General features: G+C 52.9%; 3 protein-coding genes across 4 annotated transcripts; 2 read left to right on the top strand and 1 right to left on the bottom strand.

The window, feature by feature from the left end:
* Positions 1 to 1,884: 1,884 nt before the first annotated feature.
* MIEF1 (mitochondrial elongation factor 1) lies at positions 1,885 to 8,740 on the top strand. Its single transcript, XM_063622960.1, has 5 exons — positions 1,885 to 2,028; positions 2,447 to 2,624; positions 2,830 to 3,092; positions 4,135 to 4,842; positions 5,849 to 8,740. The coding sequence occupies exons 1-5, from the start codon at positions 1,885 to 1,887 to the stop codon at positions 6,062 to 6,064; spliced, it is 1,509 nt and encodes a 502-aa protein (XP_063479030.1). The 3' UTR covers positions 6,065 to 8,740.
* Positions 8,741 to 11,158: 2,418 nt separating this feature from the next.
* ATF4 (activating transcription factor 4) lies at positions 11,159 to 13,280 on the top strand. The gene is made up of 3 exons (XM_055252253.2): positions 11,159 to 11,348; positions 11,943 to 12,260; positions 12,362 to 13,280. Exons 2-3 carry the CDS (start codon positions 12,035 to 12,037, stop codon positions 13,189 to 13,191), a joined length of 1,056 nt encoding a protein of 351 aa, XP_055108228.2. The 5' UTR covers positions 11,159 to 11,348; positions 11,943 to 12,034; the 3' UTR covers positions 13,192 to 13,280.
* Positions 13,281 to 19,601: 6,321 nt separating this feature from the next.
* On the bottom strand, positions 19,602 to 23,365 carry RPS19BP1 (ribosomal protein S19 binding protein 1). Of its 2 annotated transcripts, none has more exons than XM_055251957.2 (4): positions 23,193 to 23,365; positions 22,901 to 23,029; positions 20,329 to 20,426; positions 19,602 to 20,134 (listed from the first exon to the last, which is right to left on the bottom strand). In XM_055251957.2, the coding sequence occupies exons 1-4, from the start codon at positions 23,242 to 23,244 to the stop codon at positions 20,003 to 20,005; spliced, it is 411 nt and encodes a 136-aa protein (XP_055107932.1). In that variant the 5' UTR covers positions 23,245 to 23,365; the 3' UTR covers positions 19,602 to 20,002. The 2 variants fall into 2 exon arrangements, with proteins under 2 accessions (XP_055107932.1, XP_063479109.1); XM_063623039.1 differs by having other exon boundaries at positions 19,602 to 19,935; positions 23,193 to 23,302.
* Positions 23,366 to 24,462: the final 1,097 nt, after the last annotated feature.

Here is a 24,462-nt window from a genome sequence, read left to right as displayed (position 1 = left end):
TTCCTGGTGTGAAGGACAAGGGATATTACAGAGGAGAGTGGCAGCATGCTGAGTGGTATTCCGATCTGAACCACACTGTCATCCTTTACCCTGCTCAGGCCCAGGGTTCTAACTCCACGGGAATGGGCTTATCTGGGGACCGCTGCTGCTGCAGTCAGGAAGACTCCACTGTAGCCTGAGCACTGCACTGGAGGCCAGCATCTTTGCTGTAGTGCCCAAGTACTTCTTTCAGGTGAACACATTTTTAGTTCCTCTTCCAAGTGTAATCGAGCAGATGGATGTTTTGTTTTCCAGTTATCTGTCGAGTCTGCAGTATCCTTTGTGTTTTTTATCTCCCGGTATACCAGTCTTACTTAAGCTTTTATAGTCCCCGCTGCGCACTTCTCTCAAGAAACAAAGCATTTGTCGAGTAGGAGGGTCCATGGAGGGACCTTTCTCATATATGGATGTGTAGTTCTAGTTCCGTGTGCAGGGTGTTTGGTACATGTTGTTTTGTGTTTTGTTTGCAGAAAGTAGATAGAATAAGGGCCGATTTGATTTGGGTAAGGGTGAGCATGGTACAGTAGAAAAAGCATCATATAAGGAGTGGGGAGTCCTGAGTTCTGGACATGACTGTGTCATTTTGTTTTCGTTTTTGAGACAGAGTTTTGCTCTTGTTGCCCAGGCTAGAGTGCAATCGTGTGATCTCGGCTCACTGCAACCTCCGCCTTCCGGGTTCAAGGGATTCTCCTGCCTCAGCCTCCTGAGAAGCTGGGATTACAGGCATGCGCCATCACATCTAGCTAATTTTGTATTTTTAGTAGTGACGGGGTTTCTCCATGTTGGCCAGGCTTGTCTTGAACTCCCGATCTCAGGTGATCCACCCGCCTCGGCCTCCCAAAGTGCTGGGATTACAGGCGTGAGCCACCGTGCCTGGCCCATTTTGTTTTTTATTTTTATTTGTAAGAGATGGGGTCTCACTCTGTCACCGAGGCTAGAGTGCAGTGGTGCGATCATAGCTCACTGTAGCTCAAACTCCTGGGCTCAAGCAATCCTCCTGCCTCAGCCTCCTAAGTAGATAGGACTACAGCCATGTGCCACCACGCTCAATTAATTTATTTTTATCTTTTACTTTTGGAGATGGGGGTCTTGCCATGTTGCTCAGGTTGGTCTTGAACTTCTGGCCGCAAGCGATCTTCCCACCTCAGCCTCCCGGGTAGCTAGGATTATAGGCATGAGCCACTGTGCCTGGCGATTGTACCATTTCTTTTCTCTGAGACCTGACGCATCACCTCCCTATGTTGAGGACCTCCCTATGTTGAGGACCTCCATGTCAGGTGATGTGATGGCATTAGATGAGCTCCAAGGTCCCATTCAGATCTAACCTTCCACAAAGTAGTGGCCAAAGGATGAAGAAATGACCTGCATTATAACCCTTGTGACGGGGTAGAGACCTGCTTTATAACCCCTGTGAAGGGGTAGAGACCTGCATTGTAACCCCTGTGAAGGGGTAGAGACCTGCTTTATAACCCCTGTGAAGGGGTAGAGAGACCTGCATTTTAACATTGTAAAGGGGTAGAGAGAGGGTTGTTTTGCATGGTGGGGTACTTCATTGTAATACAAAAAAGGATTGACACTGAGCTTAATGCTTTCTTAATCGCACTAGCTTGGGGAAAGTTTTCCTATAATACCGAAGATCAGCCCCTCTTCCTTGCATCCTGATCTATCATGGGACATTGTAGCTCCCTCTGGACCCTAAAGCATGCAGTGCTGGAGGCAAGAGGATTTGGGTTGCTGGAACTCACAGAGTACCCTGTACTTGTTGGGGTTTGGCTTGTTGGGGGAGGGAGGTTCTTGGGGTCCCAGTACTTATGGCCGTGTTCTGTCTTCATTCTCAGATGAGCAATGGCAGGCGCTGGTGAGCGCAAAGGCAAGAAGGATGACAATGGCATTGGCACGGCCATTGACTTTGTGCTCTCCAATGCCCGGCTGGTGCTGGGGGTGGGTGGAGCGGCCATGCTGGGCATCGCCACGCTGGCAGTTAAGCGGGTAAGTGCATGCAGCCAGGGCCAGGGGTGGGATGTAGTGGTATGGTCATAAAATGTAATGTTTTATAGAAAGAAAATGTCGAAGTGTTCTAGTAATAGGAGAAAATGATCGCAATGATGTTAAGTGAAAAAAACAGCTTCAAAAGTATGTATGGAGTGATCCTCATTACATGCATCTAGAAAGAAACATACCAGATATTACAAACAGTTTTCTCTGGGTCATGACATGGATTATCTATGTCTTATATCATTTAGTCTTCCCTGAGATTTTCTGCATGGAGCAAAGTATTCTATAATCTAAAATAAAAACAAAATTACTAAAAGAACTTACCAGGACAGAGCTTCTGGGGAGGAAGTAAATTGGAAGGAAATAGGGAAAGAGGGCAGGTTTATGTCCTGTGTCCTCTCTGCTATTTCAGATGTACGATCGGGCGATCAGTGCCCCTACCAGCCCCACCCGCCTGAGCCATTCAGGGAAAAGGAGCTGGGAAGAACCAAACTGGATGGGCTCCCCCCGACTGCTGAACAGGGACATGAAGACGGGGCTGAGCCGGTCTTTGCAGACCCTTCCCACAGACTCCTCTACCTTCGACACAGGTGAGAAGGGCTGCTGCCCCTCCTGGGACCTCTCTGGACTTTCAGTACCACTCCTGCACTCAGCAGATGTTTCCTGAGCACATCTGTGCCAGGCACTGTGCCAGCACTTGCCCTCCATGCCAGGCCCTTCTTTCTGGGGCTGAGGCAGCTGTGGACTGAGCAGGCATGGGCAGAGCTCACGTGCCTCTCTCTCTTGCCTTGGCAGATACATTCTGCCTGCCCCGGCCCAAGCCAGTGGCCAGGAAGGGCCAGGTAGACTTGAAGAAGTCACGACTCCGCATGTCCCTGCAGGAGAAACTTCTTACTTACTACCGGAACCGGGCAGCCATCCCTGCTGGAGAGCAGGCTCGGGCCAAGCAAGCTGCTGTGGACATATGTGCCGAGCTCCGGAGCTTCCTGCGGGCCAAGTTGCCTGACATGCCGCTTCGGGACATGTACTTGAGTGGCAGCCTCTATGATGACCTGCAGGTAACAAGGTGGTTCTCATGGTGGGTGGGGTTTGGGTGCTGAGCACAGTAGTGTTGTTGGCACAGATCAGTGTCCCAGGCTTGCCAGAAAGACTGAGGTCTTACAGCTTCCAAATCCTGTGTACCTCAGCAGCATTTGGAGATCCATACTTGTTATTTTATTTTATTTTTTTTTTGAGACAGAGTCTCGCTCTGTTGCCCAGGCTAGAGTGCGGTGGTGCGATCTTGACTCACTGCGAGCTCTGCCTCCCGGGTTCAAGCGATTCTCCTGCCTTAGCCTTCCAAGTAGCTGGGATTACAGGTGTGTGCCACCACTCTCGGCTACTTTTTTTGTATTTTTAGTAGAGACGGGGTTTTGCCATGCTGGTCAGGCTGGTCTCGAACTCCTGACCTCAGGTGATCCACCTGCCTCGGCCTCCCAAAATGCTGGGATTACAGGCGTGAGCCTGGCCTGTTACTCTTTATTCTTGTGTCTTTAATCCTTTCTCATGTTGTAGTCCTATTTACAACTTTTAGGAAGCTATAAGAGGCCGCCTCCTTCCTATATTCTTGTGCCCATCTCTCCTTTCTAGTTTTCTCACTCTGTGTAGATTGATACGGTGACATGAAAGAATTTTTTTTTTTTTTTTTTGAGATGGAGTCTTGTTCTGTTGCCCAGGCTGGAGTGCAGTGGCGCGATCTTGGCTCACTGCAAGCTCCGCCTCCTTGGCAGAGGTTGCTTGGGTTCAAGCAATTCTCCTGTCTCAGCCTCCCGAGTAGCTGGGATTACAGGCACACGCCACAATGCCTGGCTCATTTTTTTGTATTTTTAGTAGGGATGGGGTTTCACCATGTTGGCCAGGCTGGCCTTGAACTCCTGACCTCAAGTGAGCCAGCTGCCTTGGCTTCCCACAGTGCTGGGATTACAGGCGTGGGCCACTGCGCCCGGCCTAGAGTTCCCATTCTTGCTGGGAGGGAGTGTAAGATGGTGGGAACTGTCTTAGAAGAAGCATGTCTTTTGAACAGAGTAAACCCTCAAAACCCTTTAAATTCTGCCCTGACAGGTGGTGACAGCTGACCACATCCAACTCATTGTGCCCCTTGTGCTGGAGCAGAACCTGTGGTCATGTATTCCTGGTGAAGACACCATCATGAATGTCCCTGGCTTCTTCCTGGTGCGTCGTGAGAATCCAGAGTACTTTCCTCGTGGGAGCAGTTACTGGGACCGCTGTGTAGTAGGGGGCTACCTCTCTCCAAAGACAGTCGCAGATACATTTGAGAAGGTAGTGGCTGGCTCCATCAATTGGCCAGCCATAGGGTCCCTCTTGGACTATGTGATCCGCCCGGCCCCACCCCCAGAAGCCCTCACACTGGAGGTGCAGTATGAGCGTGGCAAACATCTCTTCATTGACTTCCTGCCATCAGTGACCCTCGGTGACACAGTCTTGGTGGCCAAACCACACCGGCTAGCCCAGTATGATAACCTGTGGCGGCTGAGCCTGCGTCCCGCGGAGACAGCACGCCTGCGGGCTCTGGACCAGGCTGACTCGGGCTGCCGATCTCTGTGCCTCAAGATCCTCAAGGCCATATGCAAGTCCACTCCGGCTCTGGGCCACCTCACTGCCAGCCAGCTAACCAATGTCATCCTCCACTTGGCCCAGGAGGAGGCTGACTGGTCTCCGGATATGCTGGCCGACCGTTTCCTGCAGGCCCTGAGGGGACTTATCAGCTACTTAGAGGCTGGAGTCCTGCCCAGTGCCCTAAACCCCAAGGTGAACTTATTTGCAGAGCTCACCCCTGAAGAAATAGACGAATTAGGATACACTCTCTATTGCTCATTGTCTGAGCCAGAGGTGCTGCTGCAGACGTAGGGCAGGTGAAGGCCAAAGCAGGTGTTGGTGGTCAGGCCCTGGATTCTCCGTTGGATATACTTGGCTACGTAGTTGGTGCCTCACAGGGTTCCTGGTGCCTCCTGTCTTGCTGATCATCACCCTGGTCACTTCATGCTGATTAGAATGACATCTCTTCCATCTCCTATTTTGTTACCCAACTCTTCCTATTTTTGTTACCAATCACTGTGCTCCCTGCTCCCCCCTGGCTCCAGGCTAATTTTTCTGGAATGAATTGAGAAGGTGGTGTGCTGGCCTGAGCTGATGGATCACTTGGTGTTTTGCGTTTCGGCCCATGTTTGCTGCCTCTATCTGGTCTGCCTTGCCCGTTTGCCTGTTCCTATTCAGTGTCTTTTCTATCTTTTCCTCTCTTGTTCATGCCTTCTGTTTTGCTCTTGTCCCTGGAGCGTATCTGCCTAATTAAGATGTTGCCTTTTAGTTGAATGCCACTGAAGAGCTGTGATAGCATGTTTCAAAGCCGAACTCTACAGAGCCCAGTGCTGAGACAGTATTTAGGGTTTCTGGGAGTGAGGCTGGTAGAAGAGCTGGCCTTTGACCACGGTTCCTGGAGTAGAAGTCCATCCTCCCCCCAACCTCCTGACCCATTCATAAATGCTGAGAATGTCTCTCATGGGAACACTGTTAATGACCCACACAGGATAAGCTGAATGCAAAGTTATTTGCAGATTGAATTTCTTGGTGGCTATTAGCAGAAGTGCAGAGTAGGGAACCAGAGCTGGTTAAGGGCCTAGTGAAGGGTTTGTGTGCCCAGTGTCTGCTTGTCATCTGTGGCTGCAGGGGTCAGACAGACAAGGATGGGGGCTGCCGGGGCACCACCTCATCATGAATGCTGGTTTTCACACCTTTTCCTTATTTTATTGCCAATCAGGACAAGGCCTTGAAGGGACACAGCCTTAGCCATCAGTTGAGGATGAGGGAGGTAGACAGTCGACTGAATGTCAGCTGGAAAATCCAGTCACTAGTTGGGGTTTGGTGGCCATGTTTTCTCCCCAGACAGGCCCTGCTTTTCTCGGATGTGGCCTTAGAGCAAGAACAGACCCAACAGCCAGCCCTTCATCCTCCAGTGTCTGCCATAGGAACATGAGAGGGGTATTTGCTGAGCGCTCCGGGCACGGCCAGAGGGCAAGTGAGCATGCACAGACCTCTTTCCCCCTGTCCTGTTTCTCACCCAGCACCTGGGGAGATCGGTGCTACCAAGGAAGAGAGCACACAGATAAGACAGAGGGGAGGAGGTGGGCATTTCCTATGTTCCTCCTTGTTTCCCGCTGCTGAGATTGCAGTATTTATTGCAATGTGAATGTATCCTGAAGGTGGGGAGGAATGTTTAAGCTGCCATGTCTGTGTGTCGTCTTGGTTTGTGTTTTTCCCTGTTTGTAGCAAGACTGATGATAATTCTGTTTCTCATCGGCCCATTCAGTATTTTGTTTTCCTCCCGTCAAGTTGTCTTATTTTTTCGATGACTACCTCTCCATCAGTGAGGTTCTGGTGAAGCTCTCTGCAGCTGTCTCATTCCTTCCCAACCATAGTAACGGGAAATGACTCTTTAGCATTGATACCTCAGCATCAATTTAGGGTAGAGATTCCTGCCCCTCTTTTGTCACAGATTAGGAAATTGAGAACTAGGGTTAACCTTGACTATATTTAGAAGTCTTTTTGCCTCTTTTCCCCTTAACAAGGATTTCTTATGGTAGTTTCAGTTTCATTTGCATAAAGGTACTGAGAGGGAACAAAAAACATAAAGCTGAGAATCTTGAGAGAGCTTATCTACCCTGTCTGTTGGTCAGACTCAAATGAGAGTTTAAAAAAAAAAAATCTGTATGCCTGAGTACCATCCTGGATGAATCTAGAAGGTATGGGGTAGAGCCTGACAGGGTTCAAGTGTACCCATTGGGTATCTATTAGAGGGAAGGGAGAGGAGAGGATTGATAGAGTGTTGCAAAAGTATAGATTATTCATTGAGATAAAGGATTTGGTTTCCCTGCCATGAGTATTAAAAAAATTTAAGTTTTCCCAGGCTTGCGTCTCTGACCAAATTTCACATAAAACATTGGAAGGAGGCTGGGTGCGGTGGCTCATACTTGTAATCCCAGCACTGGGAGGCTAAGGCGGGTGGATCACTTGAGGTCAGGAGTTCGAGACCAGCCTGGCCAACATGGCGAAACCCCGTCTCTACCAAAAAGACAAAAATAAGCGGGGCATGGTGGCAGGCGCCTATAATCCCAGCTACTCGGGAGGCTGAGGCAGGAGAATCACTTAAACCCGGGAAGTGGAGGTTACAGTGAGCTGAGATCATGCCGTTGCACTCCAGCCTGGGTGACAGAGTGAGACCCTGTTTCAAAAAAATAAAAATTGGAAGGAGAGCTTAAAAAGGATAAGATTTTAAAGAGTCCCAAGTTATTTGAGTGTAATTGTCATTTAAGGAAGGCAAATGAGTTTATCATCCTTCTTAAAGAGCATCTCTTTTAACTGTTTGACAAAACCATAACTTTGTCATTTTACAAGCAAGAACCTCTTAAGAAGTCCTCGGAACTAGCAGCAGTGTGAACTCTCAGCCCTGGTCCTGGTGGGATTGCTGGCCATGACTGGGCAAGCCATTCTTTTTGCTGCCATCTTCCTCATCATAAAGTATGGAACATAGGCAGTTGCTATTGAGATTCTTGGATAGAAGAGGACAACATTCTGCACCTGCCCCCTTTTTTAAATGTTTGGGGAAAGATGAGTAACTTTCCCGGCTACTCTGCCTTCCTGTTCAGTAACTCTTAACTTTTGCCTGAAGTAATAGCATCTTCTACTTCTCCATCTAGAGATTTTTGTGTGTGTGCCATCAAGGTTAGCAAACTTTATACTTAGCCTGACACTTAAAAAATGCACTCATTATCTTAAACCTAATAAATTCGAGAGTTTATTTTGGTTCTCCTCTGTTGACCTTCCTAAAAAATGAGTTCAAGATGACAGTATTTTTCTTTACATGCTTGGTTGTGACTTTTAAAGTTTTATTTAAATAAATGTTGAAGCTCAAGTTTAAAGAAGTGTTGCAGAGGCCCACGGTCTCCTGGGTCTCGGCCACCTGTCCGTATTCCACATTCGCTGACTCTGCTCCCTGCACTCCACTCAAGTTGAGAGTTCAAATAGTCTTGAAGGGGAATCAGCTTCAGGATGGAAGGACCCAGGAGAGGCCCCGAGGGGGCGTTCTGTAAATACAGACTACTGCGAGTGTGCAGAGCTCTCTGCCATGATACTTCCTTGGGACTGACTTGGCTGAGAACGTGTTCTGTCAGAGGATTTGTTAGAACTCTGCCCTTTTGTCTGCAACTCAAGGCCAAGGAGAATGATAGGAGACTTAGGATAGAACTGACCCCTGCACCAGGCTGGGAGGCTGCAGCCCTTTTAGATGCCACATTCCGTAAGTGGCCAGAATACCAGAGAGGTGGGTTCCATGGTCAACTGCACACTAGGTGTTTACCTTACATATGGATCACCTTGTAGTCTTTAAATTCTTGGTCCCTGAGGCCAAGTCCACAACTTGCCTTCTAGTCACTTGCCTGCCCGTCAGTGGTGGTGGCTGTGTTAGCTGGTAGATTTGGAATCAGTCACCAGTCTTTCTGTACTGTCTTGGTTAGGTCTATGTAAGTAGGGGCAGCTTAGCCCTGAGACCCAGAGACCTGCTATCCTTTTTCTCCTTGAGGGAGGAAATAAAACTGCAGAACACAGTGTCCTTCTATAGCATGGGAAGAAGAAAATAAACATCTCCTTTCCAACAGCTGTGACTTGTGTGTGTCGTATGGAACATTTTCCTGTGGGAGTGGTACTGGGTCTCCATTTTCAGCTAGGGGAACCTTTGAAGTGTTTGAGCTAGGTCTCTATAAAAGAATGGATGGGACAGGCTGCCAAGGGAGTCATTCTTTTACGACCTTTTCAGTGTCAAAACTGGGGCAGTGTTGCTTTAATACTCAACCATTTGCACAGTCATCTGTCAGGAGGTACTGTCTATAGCAAAAGGAGAACACGTCCTGTGGGTCCCTAGTTCTGCCTTTGGAAGACATGGCTAATGGCTCAGGGATTCTTACTGACTGCATGGAAAGGCTAGAAAACTCCTGTATTTTTTTTTTTTAAGACAGGGTCTTGCTCTGTTGCCCAGGCTGAGTTGCAGTGTTGTGATCACAGCTCACTGCAGCTTGGAATTCCTGGGCTCAAGCAATCCTCCCACCTCGGCTTGAGTAGGTGGGACTACAGGCTGGAGCCACTGCTCCTGGCGCCAACTTCTGTATATCTCAACACTCATGATTCCCCAAGGAGAAAGAAAAAACATACTTTTATTCCAGCATCCAGTATGCCTTGTGTATACCAGTTTTAAAGTTGGTTTCATCTCATTAAATAATAGTGAAGAGTCCTCTGAGGCAGCAGGAGGATGTGATGGAGAGTGGCAGAAGTCAGGGTCAGGAGACCTGAGTTCTACGAACGGTAGCAGCAACAGCAACCATTATTGGGCGCTTACATGTACCAGGCACTGTGCTAAGTGCTTTACATGTATGATCTCACTTCATGAGAGAAGGATATTCATCAGTAGTCTCATTTTACAAATGAGGAAACCGAGGTTCAGAGAGGATAAGTCACTTAGCCAAAATGTCCCAGCCAGGATTCTTTTGGATGCGCTCCCCAAAATCTGTCTTCTAACTCCTACCCCATACTCCCTCTACTGGGAACCCTGTGACTGAGCAAGAAGCTTCATCCCATTGGGCCTCGGTTTACCATTGGAAAGGATTTGTGGGCGAGGTTGAATGAGCGCAGCAGATGGCCGTGGTTATTTAGAGCAGTGCTTCCCTGGTTGTTTGATATCACAGCGCTCATACTTGTGTGGCCCAGTGAAAAGGAGGCGGAAACTCAAAGTTTCCACCTTCACAGGGCCTGACTGGAGGGGGCTGGAGGATGATGCGGTTTCTTGTATTCTTAAAACAGACTACCCCTTCCCGACGCACAACCCCCAGCAAGTGGCCGTGGGTTCCCAAGCGCCTCTCCTCCCAGGGCCGTGGGCGTGACTGCTGAAAAGCGGGTTAGGCCGGGGAGTTCAGAATCAGGAGTGAATCGGAACTACCCCAGGGAGACGGCAGCGAAGAAAATCCTGTTCTTAGGGGAACGCAATCTTCGGACACCAGAAGTTCCTCTATGATGCTATTCTGTGGCAGCCTTGCACTTGAGCCGGATGAAAACTGTAAAAACCCAGGTTGGGCGACAGGACGGCGCGTCTTCCCGGCTCCTTTCCAGAGTTTAGGAGGAGCCATGCAGACTCAGCCGGCCTTTGGGAGTAGGTGGACAGGCCCGGCGCGCCCTCTCGAGACCCCTTCAACCTCCCGGGGGCAGCAGCGTCGTGTCGGCTATGAATGGGGCCTCTGGAAAACTCAGGCTTGGAACAGGTAATCCCCCGGTTTCCGCAGGCCACAAATCACCACCCGCAACCGAAGGACGCGCAGGCTGGGAGCGGCGGCGGGGCCACCAGTGCGGACCTCCACTGAGGGCGGCGGGATCCGACCGCAGGGTCTGGTCCCTGAGGCCACTAAAGGGTGCGCTGGCCTAAGGCCGCCTGGGGGCAGGAGCCGGCGTGGTCGTGGCGGGCCGGCAGGCGGGGCTGGCTGAGGCCTAGCAGAGACCTAGCAAAGACCCGAGACCCCAACCCTTCCCACGCGGACCCCGGGATCCCTCTCCCAGCAGCCGCCCACCTAGGGCCCTGAGCCAATTAGAGTTCGAGGTATATATGATTCACCGTGCCTGGGCCAATCAGCTTGACGCGCGCTCTTCGCCAGCACCTCGCGCGATAACCTGGCGTTCTCCGCCTTCACAATAAAAACTCTTCGCCGGAAGACGACCTTTCCCCGCCCACTGCGCCGACACCGGAAGCGGGGCGTGTCTGGGAGATCACTCCGCGCTCCTGCGGCGAAGGAAAGAACGGACTCTTATCATAGAAGCCTAGTAAAGTAGTACAACTCTCTCCTTTCGTGAGGCCATAAGAACAAACTCCTTTTCTCGTCACAGCTACGCCCTGGGCGTAAACGATTGGGGCGTCAAAGGGAGGGAAGGGAGCGGGCGGGAGGAGACGGTCACGTGGCCGCGGCGGAAGGATGCGTCTGTGCTGCGTCCCCATAGAGACGAAGTCTATAAAGGGCTGGCGGGCGGCTGCTGCGGCCATTTCTACTTCGCTCGCCCACGGATGTAGTTTTTTCCGCACGTGCGCGCCTTCCCTCCTCCCCGCCCTCAGGGTCCACGGCCACCATGGCGTATTAGGGGCAGCAGTGCCTGCGGCAGCATTGGCCTTTGCAGCGGCGGCAGCAGCACCAGGCTCTGCAGCGGCACCCCCCAGCGGCTTAAGCCATGGCGTGAGTACCGGGGCGGGTCGTCCGGCTGTGCTCTTTGGGCCGGCGCGGGTTTTGGATTGGTGGGGTGCGGCCTGGGGCCGGGGCGGTGCCGCCAAGGGGGAAGCGATTTTACGAGCGCCCGGGACGCGTGGTCTTTGCTTGGGTGTCCCCGAGACGCTCGCGTGACCGGATCGGGAAAGCGCAGTCGGGTGCCAGGACTGCTTCCCCGGGGGTCCTGCAGCCCTCGGACCCCGAGCCCCACAAGGGTCCCGGGGGTCTCGGCTGTTGGCCCGCGAAACGTGGCAGGAACCAAGATGGCGGCAGGGCGGCGGCGCGGGCGTGAGTCAAGGGCGGGCGGTGGGCGGGGCGCGGCCGCCCTGGCCGTATTTGGACGTGGGGACGGAGCGCCTTCCTCTTGGCCGGTGGAAGAATCGCCTGGTCTCTGTGAGCGTCCATTTTGTGGAACCTGAGCCGCAAGCAGGGAGGGGCGAATACAACTGCCCTGTTCCGATTCTCTAGATGGCCGATCTAGAGAAGTCCCGCCTCATAAGTGGAAGGATGAAATTCTCAGACCAGCTAACCTCTAATGGGAGTTGGCTTCTGATTCTCATTCAGGCTTTTCACGGCATTCAGCAGCAGCGTTGCTGTAACCGACAAAGACACCTTCGAATTAAACACATTCCTCGATTCCAGCAAAGCACCGCAACATGACCGAAATGAGCTTCCTGAGCAGCGAGGTGTTGGTGGGGGACTTGATGTCCCCCTTCGACCAGTCGGGTTTGGGGGCTGAGGAAAGCCTAGGTCTCTTAGATGACTACCTGGAGGTGGCCAAGCACTTCAGACCTCATGGGTTCTCCAGCGACAAGGCTAAGGCGGGCTCCTCCGAATGGCTGGCTGTGGATGGGTTGGTCAGTCCCTCCAACAACAGCAAGGGTGAGTGGGCCACCACCACATCGTCCGGGTGGGATCTAGGGTTAGGGGCCTGCTACCTTTGTATCTGACTCACTTGGCCCCATCACTCAAATCTTTTGCAGAGGATGCCTTCTCCGGGACAGATTGGATGTTGGAGAAAATGGATTTGAAGGAGTTCGACTTTGATGCCCTGTTGGGTATAGATGACCTGGAAACCATGCCAGATGACCTTTTGACCACTTTGGATGACACTTGTGATCTCTTTGCCCCCCTAGTCCAGGAGACTAATAAGGAGCCCCCCCAGACGGTGAACCCAATTGGCCATCTCCCAGAAAGTTTAATAAAACCCGACCAGGTTGCCCCCTTCACCCTCTTGCAACCTCTTCCCCTTTCCCCGGGAGTCCTGTCCTCCACTCCAGATCATTCCTTTAGTTTAGAGCTGGGCAGTGAAGTGGATATCACTGAAGGAGATAGGAAGCCAGACTCCACTGCTTACGTTGTCATGATCCCTCAGTGCATAAAAGAGGAAGACACCCCTTCAGATAATGATAGTGGAATATGTATGAGCCCAGAGTCGTATCTGGGGTCTCCTCAGCATAGCCCCTCTACCAGGGGCTCTCCAAATAGGAGTCTCCCATCTCCAGGTGTTCTCTGTGGGTCTGCCCGCCCCAAACCTTACGATCCTCCTGGAGAGAAGATGGTAGCAGCAAAAGTAAAGGGTGAGAAATTGGATAAGAAGCTGAAAAAAATGGAGCAAAACAAGACAGCAGCCACTAGGTACCGCCAGAAGAAGAGGGCGGAGCAGGAGGCTCTCACTGGCGAGTGCAAAGAGCTAGAAAAGAAGAACGAGGCTCTAAAAGAGAGGGCGGATTCCCTGGCTAAGGAGATCCAGTACCTGAAAGATTTGATAGAAGATGTCCGCAAGGCACGGGGGAAGAAAAGGGTCCCCTAGTTGAGGGTAGTCAGGAGCGTCAATGTGCTTGTACATAGAGTGTCTGCTGTAGCTGTGTGTTCCAATAAATTATTTTGTAGGGAAAAGTACTTGTGTGTGTGAATTCCTTTTCTGGCAAGGTAACCGAGTGAAGCGCCACCCACCCACCCCAGGCTGGTCTTACCATTTCCTGTGAGATCTGGGGGAGGAGGGCAGTCCAAGGCTGAAGATTGGCTCCCAGAGTGGGATTTGCTCAGCCCTGCTAGGTGTAGGCCACGATTAGAGCAAGCTGGGTCCTTTGCCCAGAGCTGAGTGCTGGTTGTGTAGGGAGGAGGCTGGAGATCTCCGGGAGGTTCAGAGGGAGGGACAGCCTGGGCCTCCACTTGTTTATTCAAGAGGGCTTCATGCCAACAGCTATCGCGTAAAACCCTGGATAAGGTTGCACAGTCTTTGAGATAGCACACAAGATTAGGTTTCACTTGTTACCTGAACAGTTCTGCAGAAGCCTCATCCTGAAGAAAGAAAGGGCTCCTTTTGGGAATTGATGCTGAAGCAGGACAGGAGCTGAGGGTTGGCTTCCGTTTCTCCTTAAGGGGTTGGAAGGATGACAGCCTGCGCAGGTTCTGGCTAGAGCTGGGCACAAAGGCAGGCGACAGTTCCCGTGAAGGCTGTTGTGCCTGCTGCTGTCTAAACTAGGAGGCCTGACGGCCTCGGGACATGTTAGGATGGATCAGTGCTTAGAAGCCACGCCTCCTCACTGCAGCTTCGGACTTCTGGCGGGGCGACTTCGGCTTTCCAGGCAGGCAATGTCTTGTTTGAGGATGAATGCTTGAATGTAAGGATCAGCCCAGCCTGGGTATGTCTGCCCTTCCTCTTGTGTCCTTTGGGATTAGCCGTTTTCTGTCCGTGGAAGGTGGTGTAGACTGGGTGTGCCCGGGGAATGGCTGGGAGGAGAGTGAGGGTGAGTGCAGAGCAGGCACTGCTGTAACTGAGCACACCACATGTGTTCTTTCACCCAGTCCCCGCAGCACACCCATGAGGGAGATGCCACACCCAGGAGGATTTTTTTTTTTTTTTTTTGAGATGGAGTCTCGCTCTATCGCCCAGGCTGGAGTGCAGTGGCGCGATCGCGGCTCACTGCAAGCTCCGTTTCCCGGGTTCACGCCATTCTCCTGCCTCAGCCTCCCCAGTAGTTGGGACCACAGGCGCCCACCACCACGCCTGGCTAATTTTTTTTTGTATTTTTAGTAGAGAGGGGGTTTCACCATGTTAGCCAGGATGGTCTCGATCTCCTGACCTCGTGATCCACCCGCCTTGGCCTCCCAAAGTGCTGGGATTACAGGCGTGAGCCACCGCGCCCAGCCTTTTCTTTTTTTTTTTTTTTTTTTTTTTTGAGGCAGGGTCTCTCCGTTGCCCAGGCTAGAGTGCAATGGTGCATTTTTGGCTCACCACAACCTCCACCTCCCGGATTCAAACGATTCTTCTGCCTCCGCCTCCTGAGTAGCTGGGATTACAGACACCCGCCACCATGCCCAGCTCACCCAGGAGGATTTTGAGCAGAGAGGTAGAGCTGGGATTTGAACCCAAGACTCGGGCTCCAGTCTGGGCTCTTCATTTTGCCTCTTGAGCTGGAAACAAATGGCCCGTAACGACCTGCATGGTGGGGCCCACATGACCTTTCCGGTGCCCAGCATAGACTGTCACCTGAGAGCCAACTGTTGATGGAATGCATGCAACAGGTTGTGGAGAAGTTGCCTGAGGCACCACTGGGAGTGGGCATCACACATGGGTCTTGGACCTGGTGCTCTTTGAGGTCTTTCCTGTTGAGATTCTAGAATTCTCCAAAGGCCATGGGCCTCCATCCACATTCAGGTACTAAATAGGTGTTAGGGTGTGGCCAGGAGCATCAGAGTCATCCAGTGCCAGTGGGGGTCGGCCCTCATTTGGCAGATGAGAAACTGAGGCACCAAGAAGGGCAGTGCAGGCCAGTGGTGTGGAGCCAGGATGCTGGGGCTGTGCCCTTCCCAGGCCCCTGCAGCTAAGGCCTCCCACACCCAGAAGGCACCAGCTCAGGTCACAGTGGATTTGCCCTTCTCCCTGACCTCACCTCTTCCCCTCACTGTGCTCCCGGCCTTTCTCCATCTGTCTGCCAAGCTTGGTCCTGCCTCAGAGCCTTGCACTTGCTGTTTTTTTGTAACTTTTTTCTCCATTGAGTTTATCTGTATACAGATTCACTTTCCGTTCTCTATTCCCTAACTACAACATAAGCTCACTCTGTGGCAGCAGGTATTTTGCTGTCTTGTTCATTCTCGTATTTCCAGGACTATAGCAGTGCCTGGGAAATAGCAAAAATGATTGCAGCGAAAATGTCCAAAGAGCTCTGAGGCTCTAGGCGCCTTCCAGTGATGAGCTCAGAGACCTCCTGTAAGGCTGTGAGGAGGGTCTCATGACTGTAACCCTCTCACTGATGCAGGTGAGACCCAGACTTAGGCACCCCCTTGGGAAGTCTGGCCTGGGGGTAGACACTGGCCCACGGGCAGGTGGTATAGGCAGTGATAGCGGCCTGGACAGACCAGCTGGATTTGGCTGGGCAGGTATCTGTTCCGGAGAGCCCAGCACAATAAGGGGTACAGGAAGAGGGGGCAGAGATGAAGTTGATGTCTGGCCACCACCCTGCATGTGGCAACTTGTGGCCCCTGCCAGGCCTTGGCCAGCCCAGCCTAGGCTGACCAGGTCAGAGGTGGAGCTGGGCTTTACCCAGTGACCAAGGGCCCGGGGCTGGGGGATAGGAAGGGACCTCACAGGCAGGAGCAGACAGCACTCAGCATTTTCTCCTGCTTTGTGTCTGGGACAAGGCTGTAGGTTGTGGAGAGCAGAGAACGACCTTCATCTTTTCTACAACTAGTCCTGAGTGGGTGCCCGCTCTGCACTACACTGTCTGGGTGCTGGCTACAGCAGTGAGCCAAGTAGATAAACATCCCTGCCCTCATGGAGCTTTGCTTCTGGTAAAGGAGACAGATGGACCCTAAAAAGAAGAAAGATGTGACACAACAGCTTGGTCGGGCTTGGACATGCTGGGCATGCTCCTTAAGACGGTGCTCAGGGAGTTGCAGGGGTCAGCCTGGCAGGGGTGACTGCACTGGGACTGGCAAAGAGAGGCAGCCAGGATGTGAGTGTGAAGAGAGGGAACCCCCCCCGCCCCGCTGCCAAACAAGAGAAAGGATAGAGGGCCTATTTCCTGAGATAGGGAAAACCAGGGGAAGAGCATGATTTTATTTCAAAGAGGCCAGGTAGAAATAAAAAGTCCCTGGCTTTGGGAGGCCGAGGTGGGTGGATCACAAGGTCAGGAGTTCAAGACCAGCCTGGCCAATATGGTGAAATCCCATCTCTACTAAAAAATTAGCTGGGTGTGGTGGCACGTGCCTGTAATCCCAGCTACTCAGGAGGCTGAGGCAGGAAAATCACTTGAACCCGGGAGGCAGAGGTTGCAGTGAGCCAAGATCACCCCACTGCACTCCAGCCTGGGTGACAGAATAAGACTCTATCTCAAAAAAAAAAAAAAGGAAATAAGCCCCTGCAGTGACACCCAAGTGGTGCCAACCACCCTTGCCCAGGTGCCCCATGAAGTGGGGTGGGGGCTTTCAGCCTAGTTCGGGGACGGAAGGTGGACGCTTAGACCAAGTAGAAAGTGGCAGCTTCAGAAGACAGAGCAGGGCCTCCCAGCTGGGCTTTGAAGGTTGGGGAGAGTTGTGGACAGAGAATGAGAAGAACACCCCATGAAAGTCAGCCGGGCAGGCCGGGCACGGTGGCTCAGGCCTGTAATCCCAGCACTTTGGGAGGCCAAGGTGGGTGGATCACAAGGTCAGGAGATCGAGACCATCCTGGCTAACATGGTGAAACCCCGTCTCTACTAAAAATACGAAAAAAATTAGCCGGGCGTGGTGGTGGGCGCCTGTGGTCCCAGCTACTCAGGAGGCTGAGGCAGGAGAATGGTGTGAACCCGGGAGGCGGAGCTTGCAGTGAGCCAAGATCGCGCCACTGCACTCCAGCCTGCGGGACAGAGCAAAACTCCGTCTCAAAAAAAAAGCCGGGCAGGAAAGAACGGGGCACACACCAAGTGCCACAGTCCCACTGCCTGTGGCGGAGGCCTTTACCCAGGCTAAGTTCTGAGCCTGCAGCTGGGCCCCAGCAGAGTCCCATGTTGCAGTCCTGGCCCACTCCTGCCTGGCCCCCTTGGCCAATTCCTCTAGTAGCAAAGAGGGCCAGAGAGTGTGGGGGCTTGAGCAGCCCATCCCACTGTGGAAGACACAGGAAGCCATGGCTGGGCCCCTCCTCTGGGTCACGGGGTGGGTTCCTCAAACCCTGCTTCCCCAAACCACCTGTGATGCAAATGCTTCCCGTGCTTTCACACCCATCCACGATGTCTAGACAAGGGGAGGCCTCCTGCTTTGTCTTGTCAGCCCTGGGTTGAAGTGACAACCCAGTGTCCTCTTTTTTTGAGACAGTCTTGCTGTCACCCAGGCTGAGGTGCAGTAACACCATCTTGGCTCACTGCAGCCTCTGCCTCTCGGGTTCCAGTGATCCTCCCACCCCAGCCCTCTTCCCCGCAAGCAGCTGGGACCATGAGTGCACACCACCATGCCTGGCTAATTATTGTATTTTTTTTAATAGAGATGGGGCTTTGCCATGTTGGCCAGGCTGGTCTTGAACTCCTGACCTCAGGTGATCCACCTGCCTCAGCCTCCCACAGTGCTGGGATTACAATATGTCTGAGCCACCATGTCCGGCCTCAGTGTCCTCTTATTTGGGCCCTGTTGGTCACCATGTCCTGGCCATCATAGCACCTCCTCGGCTCCCCATGGGGACAAACCCTCTCCTCCAGTGCTACCCCAGTCGCCCCAGCTCCCTGCTGCCTTCCAGACACCTGCACCAGAACTGCTCAGGGTGACAGTTAAAAGGCAGACTCCTCAGTCCTGTCCTTGACCCACTGGACCAGAGTGCCAGCGGTAAACACAAGTGACTGTCACCCAGAGGGGGCATGGACAGGCACCCAACAGTGCTACTTGGCGTAAGATTCCCAGTAAGATTTATTGGGAAGCTCACAAGTGGGGAAGCAGCAGGACCCCAGCTCCCATCCTCCTCGGAGCACAGTGCCTGTCATTCTGCACTCAACCCAAGGAGGGAGCAGGAAGAACACCTGGGCGATTATGTAACAGTGGGCGTGTCCTTGTTAGAAAGGGGCCCTGGGCCTATGGTCAGCCTGTTCTTCCAGGTGCTAGAGGCTGAGTTGGCTTCTTGTTAAGCTGCTTAAAAGATTAAGGGCACGAGTCTCCATGGATATCCAAGTTTCTCTGCCCAGTGGGGTCATTACAGCCCAGCAGGCAGGAAGAGGCCCTGGTCTCTTAAGGTCTGGGGTCACAGCACACTCCCTCCCCCTCCCCCTGCTGATGGAGGTCACCTGGAGACAGGATCTGACTCCAGCTCCGTCCCCGGGAAGATGTGTGGCTCCCTCATGTCCTCATTTAGGATGGAACACCGGTTACAGACCAGGAACCGACCACCCAGGGCAGTGGGGGAGCAAATGCTCTTACAAATAACAGGCCCGAAGGCAGTGTCATCAGGGAACCCAGGGAGCCAGATGTCACTCCCATCAGACCCAGCCTCAGGGCACTGCCATGCTCTCCACCAGCAGCAATGGGAGTCACCACACCAAAGGAGCCCTTAGGCTATGGTGGAGAGGGAAGAGTTTAGGAGACAAAAGGAGCTGCCTGAAGGCTTCCCATGTCCCTTCCCCTGAAGCCCCCTGATGAGACTCCTGGGCTCTCACTTCTCATCTCTCCTCCGCTGGCCCCGCCTCCGGTCTTCACTCACACAGTCATTCAGTGCCTGCCTGTCCCTCACCTGATCCCACCCCATGCCTGCTGGAAGGGTCCCGCCTGCCTCCCCTCGCCTCCATCCTTCAGCTCAGGCACACACCTGAGTGTGAAACCATCTCTTCAGGTTACCTCCTGAGTCCTCTCTACTGTCCCCTCCCCACTACGACAGGCATTTGACCCCACCTGCTGGCTGCTCACCAGAGCACGAGCGGGAAAGGGAACGCACCGGGTGAAACGCTCCGCTCATGGCGGACTCCACGCTCCCCGGGCGCGGGCTGAAGCAGCACCACTCCCACTGCCGGACCCAGCCACCTGCACTGGAACTGCTCCCAGCAGCTATTTTTGCCTCAAGAGTCACCTTTTCAGCTGTGGTGGCCATCCCCAGAGGAATGGCAGCAGAGGTGGGTGTTCTGATGGCTGCCTGCTGGGGGCTGGACTGGAGGACTTGTGACCCGCAGATGAGAAGCACGCTGGGAGATGGGGAAGGCAGGGTGGCGCTTTGGTGCCACAGGAGATGGGAGACACCCTGTGGGGCAGATCAGCAGCACATACAGCTCTTGGGTTCACATTTATTATAACTTGGAAGCCCACCCTTCTTCCTACTCCTGGAGGTGTGGTCCCTGAGGGCTCAGGAATTAGCCTTGCTCCACAGCAAACAGCCCAGAGGCCCCACTGGGCAAAAGCAAACAAAACAGATACGTTCCCTTCCGGCAGGTGCAGATGCTCGGCCCAAGCCTGCGGAAGCCAGCTCCGGTCTGTGTGTAAATCCTCCCCAGGACTTCCGGCCCACCAGCTCCATTCCAGCCTCCACTTGGCTCCAGCTCCGCGGCTTCCTCTAACCAGGCTGGTCCTGCATCGCCATCTGCTGGCCGCGCGGCATGGCCGGTTCCTGGAGCCAACAGAGGAGTCGGAGGCTGCAGGGCTTGAAGGCCTCTTCACCGTGCCCTCCAGGGAGCCTAGCTGCCGAAGTATTCCTGCTGGAACTTCTGGAAGTCTTCCTCGGTGAACACGGTGCTCTCGGCCTTCTTCTTCTTGGTCTTAGCCACAGGCCGGTCACAGGCCTTGCGGCCCCGGTTCTGGCGCAAAATCTGGGGAGGGTGCGGGACCCAGGGCCCATCATTCCAAGAGCAGAGGAGGCCCGCAAAGGTCACGGGGCAGTTCGGTGCAGGGCAGGGCTGGCCCAGCCTCCCACCCTATGCTCAGGGCTGAGACCACCATGGGTCCTAGGGAACAGCCTCGGCTCTCACCTCCCAGGTCCCTTCCCATAGTCCCCTCGACCAACCTGCTGGCTCACAGACTCAGCCACGGTGCCTCTCGTCCTGGTCAGAAACTTCAGGTTTACTCTGAGGTGGTCTCGACACTCTCGCTTCCGGTACTCGTCTGTGGGTGGCAGGCAGGGAGCACCATTTCAGATTCACTCCCCCTGGAAGCATTCTCAGTCCCTGGCCCATGGCCCTGCCAAAGACCTCATCGTTCCCTTCCCAGGTTATTACAGTGGCTGGGCTCTTCTCCATCAAATGCATTCTCCACACAGGTCCTGATGAAAGCCCCAGGCTCTCGGCCCCCCACATTTTCCAACAATTATGTCCTGAATACTACTCATCAAGGGAGCTACTCTGGAGCTTTCGCTTCAGTGAGAGATGAAGGACAAAGGACCCAATATTTTAGAATCGCAAACGTTTCACGGAGAAAAACAAAAGAGGAAACAAAAAAGGGGAATTCCAGGGGTGGAGGGTGCCATTTTAAATAGGAGGGAATGAGAAGGTCTCACTGAAATGACTCAGAGACAGCTGTGGATATCCAGGGGAAGAGCATTTGTCTAGGTAGAGGGAACACCCAGTGCAAAGGCCCTGAAGCAGAAATGTGTCAAATATGTTTGAAAAACACAAAACAGCTGGAGTGGCTGGGTGCAGTGGCTCACACCTGTAATCTCAGCACTTTGGGAGGCCGAGGCAGGCAGGTCACCTGAAGTCAGGAGTTCGAGATCAGCGTGGCCAACATGGTGAAACCCCGTCTGTATTAAAAATAACAAAAATTAGCTGGGTGTGGTGGTGGGCATCTGTAATCCCAGCTATTCGGGAGGCTGAGGCAGGAGCATTGTTTGAACTCAGGAGGCTAGAGGTTGGAGTGAGATGAGACCGCACCACTGTACTCCAGCCTGGGTGACAAAGCAAGACTCCATCTCAAAAAAAAAAAAAAAAAAAAAACAAACAAAAACAAAAACAGCTGGAGTGGGGGGAATGGGTAGCAGGAAGAGACCAAGTTTGGCTGGGGGTGGGGGTAGGTCATATAGCCCTCGTCAGGCACCCTAAGACCACTACCTTTTACTGACTACAATGGGAACCACCCAGAGGAGAAACAAGGAATGATTTCTCATTTTACAGGATCACTTTGGTTGCTGTTGAGAACAAGGTTACTGGGGGAGGGGGCGTGTGGAAGGCAGGAGACCGGCTAAGCTTCTGCAATAATTCAGGCAAGAGACAATGCAGCTTGGAGCAAGGTGGCAGCCGCAGAGGTGTTCTTTCCATTGGCTGCGAGGCTTGCCATTCCTCTCACTCAGCATCTATGTGCCAAAACCCGTGCTGGACACCAAGGCGGCGGACAAGCCCAAGGAGGTGTGTGCCTTTAGGAGCTTCCATCCAACAGGGGAGGTGAGTGAGCACCCAGGACACGACAGTGAGACAAGGGCTGGGACAGATGGGAATGACCGCTGGCACTCCACACTCCTGCTTCATGGCAAGTATCGCTGGGGCTCAAACCTGTCTCACTTTCCTGCCTCCAAACTTTTGCTCAAGGTGTATTTCCTTCTTGGAATTCATAATTCTTTTAACAAATACCTTAACATCTTTTATGCATCAGACTCTAGGGATTCAGACACAGTAGGAGCTTGCCACGTCCTGACACATGTCAAAATATCACCATCTTGCCTACACCAGCCCCTCCGAAAGTCTTTATGTCTATTAAGTGACACCACATCCCCCAAGAAACTAGGCTCCACCTTCACAGCCAATTCACCACTAAAACCCCTCTAAAGGCTGAAATTCTCTGCTGCCCCCTCTTTAACATATTTTCCACCTGCACAATTCTCTTGTTATCTCTGCTGCTATGGCCACTGCCCAGGCCACAGCATGTCCCATTTGAATAGAGTAGGTAATAGCAGCACTCTGGAGACACAATGCCTGGGCAGCCACAATGCCTGTACCACCTGGGCAGGTGCCTTTTTCTGAATCTGTAAAACGGGGGTGATGGCAGTATCGACCTCAAGGGGCTGCTGTAAGGATCAAATGAGCTTACATTTGTACAGCACTTAGAATCAGCACCTGGCACAGAGTGTTAGTGAATGTTTAAATGCTCCATCTTTGATCCTCATTCACTAGGTCACCTTTACCAGCCTTTATTTTTTCAAATGCTCAAAGGCACAAACCGCCTTTCTGACTCAGGACCTTTGCACATACTATTCTTCCTAGAATATTCTCCTACTTTTCACCTAGCTCACTCTTATACCTCCTTCAGCTCTCGGCTGAAATGTCGCTTCCTCAGAGAAGGCTGACTTGGCCTAAGTCCCCATCAGAGTACCGTAGTCTTTTAATTCACAGGCTTCAATGCACTTAGCAGTGATACACTGGGTTTGATATTCTTTGATGCTTCTCTCCCCACTAGGGCCGTAGTCCACGAGGGCCAGGACGGTGGCGTGTTCTGTCACCTTCGTATGTCCAGGACCCCGCTCCGCGCCTGGCACACAGTAGGTCTAGCAATACCGGGCGAACGCTTCAAGCGCTGCCTCAAGCGCCACCTCCTCTGGGGCGCAGGTCCCAGCACCGGAGGCAGCACTTTCATCCCCTTCCCGAACTTACCCAGTGCCGACTTGGGCACCTTTCCCTTGGCCGAGTTCCGCAGTTTCTGGGCCTGAATTGCCTTCGTCTTCCGGGGCCGTTTCACCGGAGCCCCTCTCGGCTTGGCCTGACCTGGAGGGTCCCGGGGGGCTGTAGGGGAAGACAGAGGAAGAGAGCCAGGTCAGAGGGCGCGCAGCGTTCCCATGCCATTGGGGCTAAGCCCGGCCTGGATTGTTTTCCATCCAGGGCTCCCGCCCGCAGCCACTGCCATCCTCCTACCCGCGCCGGACGTCCCCTGGCCATCCCTCCTCACCCTCGGACGCAGCCAGCAGCTCCAGGCCCCGCCGCAGCAGGGCGGCAGACATGGCTGCGCTTGGCTCCGCCCACGAGCCTCACACTACTTCCGACCTGGCCGTCCTTGTAGTCTCGGCGGAAACCCGAGCCAGAACAGAGGGTTCCGGAGGGGACGGGCGGAAGTGCCCATCTTTCTTAGGACGCATGCGTTAGGGGTTTACACTTGAGCGGAAGAAGGGGCGGAAACTGGAGGCGGGTCCAAGGCTCAGAAAGACACATTTGTTATTCAATCCCAATCCACCTGGCTCCTGGCGCTCAGGCCCCTCCTTCCCCGGAAGCCGTCCGCAACCTGCTCCGCCGGGTTGGCCAATCCTCTCGGGTCTCGTGGCTCTGCGGCGGGCTAGGATGGGGATCGCGCGGAGTGTTTCTCATATACTTCAACCAGCGCTAGGTACCCGGCAGGTTGAGTGCGGCATGAGAATCCAGTTGTCTTCCCTTAAGCCAGACATTAAAGACATATTTTTGTTTTGAAAAATACAATTATTTCTCATAAAATATGTTGTTTATGTTACCAAGCAATGGGTTTATTGTTATTTTAAGTGAATTAATGTATATGTAAAATTTTTGTTTTAGTTTCTAGTATGGCAAATATCAATTGCCTACATACAAAAGTTCTTTGGGATCCTGAATTTTTTAAAATTTATTTTATTTAATTAAATTAATTTTTTTTGAGACGGAATCTCGCTCTGTCGCCCAGGCTGGAGTGCAGCGATCTCGGCTCACTGCAACTTCCCCCTCCCGGGTTCAAGCGATTATTTTGCCTTAGCCTCCCGAGTAACTGAGATTACAGACGCCCGCCACCACGGCCGGCTAATTTTCTTTTTAAAAAATTTTTAGTAGAGACGGGGTTTTACCGTATTGGCCAGGCTAGTCTTGAACTCCGGACCACAAGTGATCCGCCCACCTCGGCCTCCCAAAGTGCTGGGATTACAGGCGTGAGGGGATTCTGAAGTTTTAAATGTAAGAAGCTTCTTAGACCAAAACATTTGAGCCCCTCTGGCCTAGAAGTGACACTGCTTACCTGGGGAAGGAGCCCTGGGCTTGTTCGCTGCTCCACCTGCAGCTGGCAGCCCACCACCTGGCATGCAGAAGACACGGAATAAGTGAACGGTGAATCAGCAGGGACCACTGGGTTCACTCAGCCGGGTTCTGAGGGCCTTCTGTGTACTTGACACCACAGAGTGTGGGTCCTGGAGTTGGTCCTCCGGGATAGACCACACTGTTTAAGC

Source organism: Symphalangus syndactylus, chromosome 18 (assembly GCF_028878055.3).
Source record: "Symphalangus syndactylus isolate Jambi chromosome 18, NHGRI_mSymSyn1-v2.1_pri, whole genome shotgun sequence".
NCBI classification, from domain to species: domain Eukaryota; kingdom Metazoa; phylum Chordata; class Mammalia; order Primates; family Hylobatidae; genus Symphalangus; species Symphalangus syndactylus.
Note: the sequence above shows the minus strand (reverse complement) of the source record. Positions and strands in the feature narration are given on the sequence as shown.